The sequence below is a fragment of the Neopsephotus bourkii genome, unplaced genomic scaffold, assembly GCF_033783945.1.
Source record: "Neopsephotus bourkii isolate Nb327-2 ecotype Australia unplaced genomic scaffold, CSIRO-AGI_Nbou_v1 NB_213, whole genome shotgun sequence".
Taxonomy (NCBI): Eukaryota; Metazoa; Chordata; class Aves; order Psittaciformes; family Psittacidae; genus Neopsephotus; species Neopsephotus bourkii.
Genome location: NW_026900725.1, coordinates 190,807 through 202,017, shown reverse-complemented (window position 1 = coordinate 202,017; position 11,211 = coordinate 190,807). Strand labels below are relative to the sequence as shown.

Sequence of the window (11,211 nt, the reverse complement as noted above, 5' to 3'; positions counted from 1 at the left end):
GAATTCACAATCTCGAGGGATATGGGCCAGCTGAAGAGTAAGGCCAAGACCTTGAATTTTAGGAAAGTGAACTTCCAGTTTAGGGAATTACAGGATGGGACCTCCAGAGAAATTGCCTTTAGGGATAAAGGAGCAGAACAGAGCTGGCAACTCTTTAAGCACATTTTTCTTGGAGCACAAGAGCTCTCAGTTCCCATGTGTAAGCAATCAGGCAAGGAGTGCAGGACACCAGCACAACTGGTCAAATTAAAACATAAGGTTTGCACAGGCAGTGGAACCAGGGACATGTGTCATGGGAAGAATACATGGGTGCTGCCTGGATATGTAGGGATGGGATGAAGAAAGCTAAGGCACAATTGGAGCTTAATTAGGAAAGGGGACACAAAGAATAGTAAGAACATATTCTACAGGTATGCTGGTCAGAAAAGGAAGATTAAAGAAAATGTACACCTCCACAATAAAGGCAAAAGAACTAGTGACGATATGTTGGCTGAAGTACTCAGTAACTTTTTTTGCACCAATTTTCACTGGTAATCACTCTTCCCATGTCTCCCAAGGCAGGGACTGGGGGAATGAAGTCTCTCCCACTGTAAGATCAGATCAGGTTCGAGACCATCTGAGGAACATGAACACACCAAATCCATGGGACCCAATGAGGGGCATCCCAGGGTCCTGAGGGAACTGAATGTTGTAGTTGCCAAGCCAAGCTGGAAAAACAGGTTTCCCTAGACAATTTAAATTTAGGTTTTCAAATATGTTGGTTTGGTGTGTATACAGCCACTACAAAAACAAAACAAGCAACAATAAAACCAAATATAAAAGTGCCTCTATACCTTGCGTATGGGTGATCAGAGACATGTCCTCCAAGTTTATGCTGTCTCCAAATCCTTTTCTTACAGATACAATCCTGGTGTCTGTTTTCTTTCTCCCGGTTTTCTAAAAATTATTTAATCTTGCATACACTGGACACACGTAATCCTTGCTAGTACTACACTTACTTCAGCAGACATGTTTCTGTCCCTTTCCTGGCCATTTTACTTCTCATCTGTTCAATATAATTTATCATTTTGTAAATTAAATGTTTTTCTACAGAAAAACTTTATGTGCAATTAAAACAAAAAAATTAAGGTTCAAAAACCTGCAATCTAAACGTTTAATTCCTAAATAAATCCAATTTCTACCAGCACTCATGATTAGTATTCCTAGGGACAAAAAGTAACACTCAGCAACACTGTATTGGCAAAATATTACATAGGTTTCAGACAGTACTCTTCTCAGAAAATAGTGACACCAGTATCGACAAACAGAAAGGAAAGCTAAGGCAAAAAGTGGCTTACCCAGTATTAAATATCTGTGAAGTTCAAATCAGTAACTATGGTACGAGATCCTGATAGGATCTGCTACCTTACTGATACACACCTTTCAAATGAGTAACAATAGAAAATTGAGCTTTGCTATGAAATACAACCACAAGCACTTTTGCTCTTTTGGTATTACTGTATAAAAATACTCAAATCATAATTGGAAGTGGGCTCTGAACTTTAAAGCATGTAAACCATTCTTGAAAGCTTTATCAGAAAATTTAAATAAAGTAAGCCAAAACAAAGGTAAATAAATTCAGCAGGTTTATAATTAAAAAAAAAAAAGGAATATTATAAATTTGCTTTTTTTTTTTTTTTACTAATGCGAAGTAAAACCATTTAGATAACACACAATCCTCCTGCCAATCAGTTGCTCCTTTTCTGTCATCAAATAATTAGAGCTCAAGGAGTTATTCCATGCTTGACACTGTAGAATATTATCTACAAAACAAAATGATTCTTCACTCTCAACCTTCTTACTCAATTCAAAACTCAGCATTTAATTTAGCTCTTCAGTGACATTCATCTGTGGACATCTACCTGTTTAACTTGTGGGTTATCTTTCTCATGCACCTGTTGCATTATTGTCCATGCACTTGTTGCATTATTGACTATTTGCATGCGGACAGAAAAAACCCCACTTACATACATTATCTCCCCTATACACAAATACATATTTTATAGACAAGAGATTTCTCACCTGTATGCAAATACAGACTGTATAGACAGAGATGAACTTCAAAACACAGATCCGATTCTATCAGACCTACACATCTTATTATGGACTATTATTCACTCAAATCTTTTAAAATTTCAAAGGATTTTTATAGGAAAAATCCATTTTCTTGATCATAAAAATAAAAAGAAATAGAGGACTACTTAACATTTTAAACACTGCCTTCATTCTTACAAAATGTCTATGCCTTCAGACATTATTTATAGTCACGCATATCTAATGTTTTCCACATTTCTCATAAGACTCGGTAGTCTGGTACTGCTGCAAGACACAAATTTGACAGTTTGCAATAGGACCTGCTCATTGTAGCAAATTATTCTGACAGTAAGTACTATTTAGCCAGCAGTGTACATTCTTCTAACATACTTATTAAAAATCTTCTGCACACTGACTACAGCACATACACTAAACTATATTTGATACATGATTGCAATGAATCACCGCATTTTTAATGAAGTATATACTGCAGTAATGAACTATTGCATAATTTTCAGTTTAGATAGCGCACTTTTATATAGTATACTATTTAAACTATTTCATCAACAATTTTTAAATTATTCTGAAATATTTTTAGATGTCTCAGTATTCCTGCTGGTTTTGCTCCCATTGCCTGTGAATGTGTGTAACAAGTTAGTTAATGTGTGAATGTATGTATGGTATAATGATTTTCCCCAACTGCCCTTCCAGCAATATTTTGTAAATGTTGAAAAGTAATCGATACTTCTTTGTATTACCAGAAATGCATAGCAACACTGGTACACATCCCTGCAAGTATTTCTTTACTGTTTCACAAACACAGCTGCAGTAATAGTTCTGCTACCCCACTGTAGTTTAACAAATGAATTTCATTACAAATTAGAACACAGAAGATGAGCAGTGTCCTCAAATGTCTTTAATCCCTTTTTTTTTAGGTTTCATATATCATTAAAATGGAATGACAGGCGGTACAATATATGTTCATTCTTTTAAAAACTCATACACATTTTTCGCTTTGATTCCATTCTTCAGTGGCATACCACAGAGAAACCTCTGTATTTTCAGAATTGATGTACCTTTCAATACTATAATCTTTTGGCTTTCAAGCTCACTATTATTTGCCTTCAGGTGAAAATTTTAAAGTGTATAGGCTTCTAAAAAGAACTTTATGGCTTCAGCCAGATACTGAAAGGCTTGTAGATCAGTCATCATCACAGTGTAGATTTCTTTTCAAAATAATGTTCCTCACTCAGAGTACACTTGTGCTTATACTCGGTTCACTTGTCAAATACAAATCTGAGGTCATCAAAAGCTTCAGGGCAACTTCAGCTATTCAAAAACTCATTTTCTACCTCTATTTTGTTGAAGAAATAGGATTTCAAATGTAAAAATAATAGGAAACTCTACTGATAAAGAAACAAAGGCATCTTATGTACGTTTCAGTACATCATTGCAGTGTCTGCCTGTAAAGACAATAAAATACCCAAGCATTTTAAAACAAATATCACAAGCAGATAATATACTTTGCTATTGTGTTCATACGTATTCTATCCAAAACATGATTTAGAGTTGCAATCTTAAATATCTAGGTTTAGGAACAGATGCTAATGAACCTATTTAAAAGTTTCTTTGTAACAGATGAAACATTTAAATACTCTCATTTACAATGCCTATGGTTCATTGTAAGTCACGTGTTTGACAAGGATAAATGACATAAGGCTCAATATTTTTGTTGGCTTGGATTCCTTGGCCATGTAATAGTGTTTTTACGTAATTCTATTTTTAAGTCCTATCTTTTATTAAAAGAAAATGACAGACAAGAGAGTACTTCCTCTTTCTTTTAAAGTTTTTTAAGTTTACGTTTGAGAGGTCAGCCTGGCTTTTTCACCTCCAGAGACTTTCATGCAGCTATATTTCATATTTATAATTAGAGCTGAGTAATTAAAGGCTTTTGAAAGCAGAGACTGTCTAGGTACTTGGGAAAAGGTTTTCCTGTCCCAAAGTAAAATGGGAGTTTTATCACTGACTTTTACACACACAGGAACCCACAGTCTGTTTTCTATGATCCAAAGTCTCATACATATACATGGTCAAGGTAAATAGGTTTTCAAAAGCTGTTTACAGCAGGTTTCTCCTGGGAGACTTTAAGTACATACAGAATAAGTTAAAAATAAATTAATAAGGCTAAACTCAGTTAGAAACCTAAGCTTTAACTACTTCTGGGAAATTGTTAGTTGCTGTTAAAACTGTGCTGGGATAGAAACTCGCACCACACTCACAATGGCATAAACTCTCCTCCAAATCACACATTTATTTCAAACTGTCACCAGCTGAAATTCTGCATATACGTTTGGACAACTTTCACGTGCCCCCCTCCACACCATCACTTCTTTACAACTTTGCCTGCTTTTTATCTTCTCTAACATTTTCACTGTGATTAAACAGTATTTAAAGTGGCATTTGTGTATTTCCCACCTTTTCATGCTTGTTCATGTCATGTTAAACTTGGAAGAACTAAGTATCTGCAAAGCAGCCAGCATACTGTAATTTATGTAAGATATTGTTTTAAAATGTGTGATAAGGTATATCTCTCCAGCCTCTTAATTTGAGAATCTGTGCATAAACATCTGAATTCAACGTACTTGTTACCTAGCTTGATAATCACAGATTGTCATTCCACATGGCTACTGGAACTCAAAGTGTCTGATGATCTGACTGTCGAGGCTGAGTTTAAAATAAAGGAAGAAAGTCTGACTCCCTGACAAAAGAGACCAGGACAATCTGCTGGTTTTTTTCCCAGTTACATAAGCTTCAAGTAAAAGGGAAAAGGTATAGTCACAGAGAGGTAAAGTTGAGAAACTGTATGTTATAGTGTTTTTGTGGGATACTCTCCCCAATGAGGTTGCCTGGGAGGCCTTTTGCTTGCACATGAAAAGTCTACTGTCCATCAGTATCATGGGTGTACATGTAACGCATTGGAAAAAGTTTGGGAAATATGAAAACATTCTGGCATTCTATAAAAACCCAGCAACTTATAGACATGAAACAGTTGGACAACATCATTTTAAAGCTATGAGCTACTGTAAGCATAATACAAGCCTTGATTCTGGAAGGAATGAGTATATGCTGAATATCTGATAATGGAAGAAGACAGGAATAATGGAGGAGTGACAGGAAACACACTGATTTCAACCCAAAATGTGCAATGAATTAGAACTATTTAACAGCAATCAGTATACATACTAGGTAAGTTATAAAAAAGAGCCTACAGATATGTTCATGTTTGCACAGATGTTATTTGTAAAAAATAAAACACTGACTTCTTTGATATTCCTTTGTAGATGCTACATTTAAGAAAATGTCAGCTCAGCCTCTACAAATTTCAAAAACACTACACATTCTGCTTATATTGGTTTCTTACTATTTCAGAGAGAGGGATGTGAGGGAAAGGATGGAGGAAAGAAGGGGTAGAGGGAGGGAGGGGACACAAAGAAAAGGTTTAAAACTACTAGAGCTAATTGCTCCTGCGTTGCAAGATCTAGTTCTGGTATGAATTTATGTAGAATGTAATCTATCTTTTTATATTTGCTTTTCATTGTTTCCTTCTCATGAAAAAAGAATGAAAATAAATCAACAAAACCCATCCCAACCCAATTTTGTAAAGGAAGGATGGCATAGTAAAGCACCTCACAAGCTATCCCATGCTTTAACATAAAATGCATTATAAAGAGAGGCCCCAAAAATGTATTTTTTTTTATTAAAAATCATTGCTTATGAAGGCTCAGTATCAACAAAGAATGTAAAAGCTTGCCTTTGCTTACACAGTGTAACTCTGAATAATGGAGACTGATGGAACAAAGATGTCCTTAACCTAATAGGACAGCTGTGAAACAGGAATTGGCTGCTGAAGAACAGAACTGGCAATTCCTACAATTTCCAACAGGAAAACTGGCCCAAATCAATTGCTCACAAATTCCTAGCGCTAACATCAAAGAGTGGAATACTCAGTATGTCAAAGAAGTTAACAGCAGGTCACATGGCATCGGCTGTCCACTCCAAATTATGGAGTATATCATAACAGAGAGGAATGAAAGATAATGAAGCTTCAACAAAGCTACTGAAGGGCCTAGAGCACGAATCTGACAAGGGTACTGGGCCCTTAGTGACATGGCTCAGTGGTGGTCTTAGCAGTATTGGGGCAATGGTGGGACTTGATGATCTTAAAGGTCTTTTCCAACCCAGTTGATTCTATGATTCTGTAAGAATGTAAGTGGGACCAAATAGGGGGAGGAAGACACAGGAATTCCTAGATAGAGAACAGAATTAATTTGTACATAACTCCTGGGGTTCCCCTGAGGCAGAGAACCCACTGTCAGTCCGTATGAGAGCATAGCTGGTATTCTGTAGTATCAGGAATCAAGACTAAAGTAAGGATTACATTTGGTTTGAGAATGATGTGGCATGTACACACAAGGTTACTGACAGCAACCTTTATGGAAGTAGGAACCCCAAGTTTCAGGAAACAAGAGAAATAATTTACAGAAAGCATCTAATACACAGGGCTTTAGATAAAATATGCAGTACCCATGCAATTTCATCCAATAGATATTCCTTAAATAGTTCTTTTTAATACAGAATATCACAATGTGATTCAGGAGACAGTTTAGCTAGCATATTCACTGTGAAACAAAACAGAGTAAAACATCAGATACAGGAAATTATTTGCAACAAAAGCCAGAATTTAAGAGCAGACAGACTTCTCGTGTTTCTACTTCCTTTATCCAAGGAGTACTATTTTATTGGTCTATTGACATTAAAACACTATAGAGCTTTTCAAAATGGTCATGCTGCTTACTTCCCTTAATTTAGTACAAGCCTAGCTATTTCATTATAAATTCAATGTCAGGAACTAATTCTTGGAAAAATAAGTTTTAATGAGCCAAACCACGAATAAACTGCTTCCTTTCCTCACAGTAAGACTGTCCACTACCTGCAGCAATACTACATTTATGGCTTTTATAAAGTACATTTTCTCACATTTTTATTGTACTCAGCCGAGTTCCTTCTGCACAATATTAATTCAATTAAAAAATACAAACTCTTTTACTTTAAAAAACAGACTTATGGAAAGTAAGTACTATATTTCTAAACATTCAGGGACTCACAGGAGACTAAAAGAGTATATACAGCTTAATACAATCCCTAGTGCTTCAATGTGATTTTATATTGACAGAGTCTTTAAGAACTTAAAAAAGCACTAAGGACTATAAGCAATTTTCTATCACATGAAGGAAAGAAGAAAAAGCTCCCAATTATAAACAACTGATTAACATAACTGCTTCATGTTTAGCAGAAATGACCTAGAAATCGCAAATCACGTAACTTCACAAATTTTGGCTCCATACTTTCATAATCAATTATTTAGAATTAATTCAAGCATTTTTAGAAGACATTTTTTAAAGGATGTGAGAAAGCAAGTGTTAAGACTTTGAACAGAAATGTAGAATGGATTGTCATTTGAAGAGAAGGCGATCAATTTAAACAACCTAGACTTGTACTCCACATTTAGAAATGCAACTACAAAACACACACACATACAAAAAATAATTAAATGCAAATGCAATGCAAAGATTCATAGTTCAAAATGAGCAAGTACAAGGCTAGGTAGACCAAGAACCACTTTGGAAATAGTGTGGGGCAGATCCAGAAAACTGATCCAAACAATAAGTAGGATAGTCATATACATTGCATAGCAGAGGATTTACACTGCTTGTGTACATCAGCCTTCTTGAATTATAGTTATTTTATATGTAACACAAGATGCAACTGCTAGTAGCTGATGCGCTTTCATTTAGGTTTTCCAGCAGCTTTTGAAACTCCTCAGGAAACAGTTTTTTCCATCCATTATAATGTGTGATCTGTTTTGTGCATTTCTCTGCCACAGATGGTAGAGGTACCATGCATCAAGCAGATCATACATCCATTTATCTTCATAAATAGTTCCTTGAGGCAAAAATACATAACAAAAAGACCTCACAAATATGGACTGTGGGATATTCACAGCCTGTTTGGGTTCCAATACTTTCCCTACCAATACAGTTCCAAAACTGAAACTTTCATAGCTGACACTGGTCAAGTTTGTTATTCTTTTTGAGGGAGGGCAGGTTCAAGCTCCTTTTGATAAAATACCAAATGCTCTTAACAGTGTTAATCAGTTGCCATTATATGTCAAAAAAGCCCATCCTGATAAAACTCTGGTTATTTATCCCTTACCTTAAAAATAGTTTACTGCTTATGTACCTTGCAATAATCATCACAAGTCAAAACTTTAATAGATCTGAAATACTGGAACACCCTAATAGCGAAGAATATATGAAGCATATATGAATATATTACTCACCAATTTTAATCTTTGCAAAGGTATTCTGCTAGTGTCTATCGGAGTACGTTCTGTGACATTACCAAATCTGACTTCTGGGATGGCAACTGCACATATTACATGTGCCCACCTGTGAAAAGTGGCAAGTCAAGAATACCACCAAAAAAAAACCCTATAGAAATACAAGTGTTTAAGATGTTTCATTACTTACTGTGTGGGGTTTGGTTTGTTTGGTTTTGGGTTTTTTTTACGGCAACCATCCCCAGATCCTTCCTTACTAGGATGCCCTAAGTTTCTTTGAAACATATTTAGCAAAACTTACAACACTACCACTTCATGTAAATATATTTTCAGACTGAGGTTTTACTGCAACATATTTTTAAGCATCTTTCATGTGCAATTTATTAAGTTTAAAGGTTTTGTAGTTGTGCTATCCAGGTGTATATGTAAAGACCACACTGATTTGTGTGCAGTTTTATTACCTGCAGCATTTTGGATTAACATTACTCAGACCTGAGTAACTTAGGCAACAAAACATGATCACAATCACAGTGTATCGAAGAGCAAAACAAAGCATACTATCAAGCTCTTCTGTTTACAGACACAAATGCACAGAAGCAGCAAGCTGATGAGGCTGTTACTGTAATTCCCAGCACGAACTGTATCTCTTTGAGCAACGGAAGCACCTATAATGACAGCATGTGCATATTATATAAAGAGAGAAGCTAATGACGTTAATCAAGAGTAGCCTTCTGAGACTACTTTTAAAATCTTTTTTGGGGGTTGCCAACTAGTAAATCTGAAGAAAAGGAAATATTTCCCTTCCTTTACTCCTATTTGCTTTATTCCCTGTCATTCATTGTACATCTTGTATCATTACCCCATTTCCTCTTTTATTGTACGCCCTGAATGCTTGCCTCGTTCCACTTTCTGTAGATTTCCAGAGACACACATTATATGAGCATTTTAGCAGATTAACAACGAATGCAGGCTGGTGATGCAACAGAGCAGAAATAATTTCTCTTTCCTGCACTAGAATGATGCTATTTCAGTAACTCATCTTTGACAAAAATATATGGAAAAATATAATATGACATACAAAGACTAAACAAATTGCTGTCATGTAACACTGAAGTTGTATTGGCCTAAGTGTCAAATAAGACCTGTAGGTAAAGATGACATATCAATTAGCAAGTTATACAGTTTAGCCCAAATAAAAACTGATTAAGCTTGTAGATTTATCATTTTATTATGGTGACAGTATTGTTTATATTTTGATTTACAGAATGAAAAACTTGCTTTGAGTCTTTTTAACTTTTATTAGCATCCTTTTCTTTGCTGCCTGTCCATCTGCAGAACTACACTGTCCAACCATCCAAGCTTTATGGTACAGAAATGCTATAAATAAAATGCCTCTTCAATAAATCTTCACCCAAGACTTTATACTCTGAGATCTCTCAACATAACAGACTCCAAAACAATTGCTGTGTTCTGTTGAAAAGAATCTCAACTCTCCATGATGGCGAATTGTTACACACACCCCGTTTAATTAATTAGCTTTGAATCTAAGTAATGCTCATCCTGTATCACTAATTGTTACTTGAAAGGGAAAGAAGGAGCAAAGGGAATGCACATGTTGGATTTTACACTTGTTGGCAAAAAAAAAAAAAAAAAGAAAAAACAAGACATAATTAGAACATAATCTTCCAAAAACTGGAATTGTACCTGATGCTGAAAGACAGATGAAAGACTCAACATGTGTAGCATTCTAAGATGTTACAGAAACAGGAAAACAAAAATTGAACTACTTTTACAGAACTCTCATTTTATAAACCTGTAACAGTAAGCCGCAGAGATATGTAATGCAAAGCCAAAGACTTTAGATATAGTTATGTAGAGAAACTAACTTCCTGCAAACCTCTGCGGATTTTTTTTTCTATGAATAAATCCTACTAAACATTTCTAAAACATTTGAATTGATTTACAAAAAAGATGTATGTGTTCACAAAGATGCAACACGCCATCTATCACAAATATCAAAGGGCACGATAAATTCTACTGAGATGACACTTCTGCAGCTGAGAATTTTCATGTGTTGGTTAACAATATTAACGCTTTCTGAAGGTAAGATTTGTCCTCTGAGTTTCCTTCTCCTAACCAAGCAATTTACACGGGTCATGCAAGCAATTGCAAATCACTGATACATAAGTTTTTGCCTCGTAAGTGGAAAAGAATGTTGCAGCTAGATCATCTCTTACCACTCCATTCCAAACGGTTAAAGAAAGGTATCTACATGATATTGCTAGGCTACTAAAATAATTTAATTAATTATGAGAAGATCCAAAATGCATAAAGACTGTTCCACTACTAGAGTTGAAAAAGATATTAAGCTGCAGCACTTTCTATTTTACCTGTTCGGGTTACTTGCTATAGTGTTCTATCATCCAAATATAGAGAAAAATACTGATGCTGTTAATAGCATGATATCAGCAACAATATTATTTTTTGACATTGCATGATAGAAGCGTATATTAAAACCACTTCAAAATATAAAATTATTTCAATATTATTCAAATTGAGCAATTAAATGTACTGTTTCTAGAAGTTTAAAGGTATTGCCTTGAATTCTGTAACCATAAATTTCCAGGACCGAAGAAGAAAATGTATTTCGCTGTTTGACAAGACTTGCTTATGCAAACAATGACAAATGAGCTCCCATTTACTGTATTATACAAAGGCCAGCAGAATAATATCTGGAA

The 11,211-nt window shown here is 35.2% G+C and overlaps 1 protein-coding gene across 3 annotated transcripts in view; it reads right to left on the bottom strand.

The window, feature by feature from the left end:
* Window positions 1–7,775: 7,775 nt before the first annotated feature.
* Window positions 7,776–11,211, bottom strand: part of LOC133207446 (lysine-specific demethylase 4C-like) — a 139,916-nt gene continuing 136,480 nt past the window's right edge. For all 3 annotated transcript variants that reach the window (XM_061344362.1, XM_061344363.1, XM_061344366.1), the window contains one exon: window positions 7,776–8,582. In XM_061344362.1, the coding sequence (XP_061200346.1) occupies window positions 8,429–8,582 (154 nt within the window). In that variant the 3' untranslated portion in view covers window positions 7,776–8,428. The remainder of the gene's footprint in view (window positions 8,583–11,211) is intronic.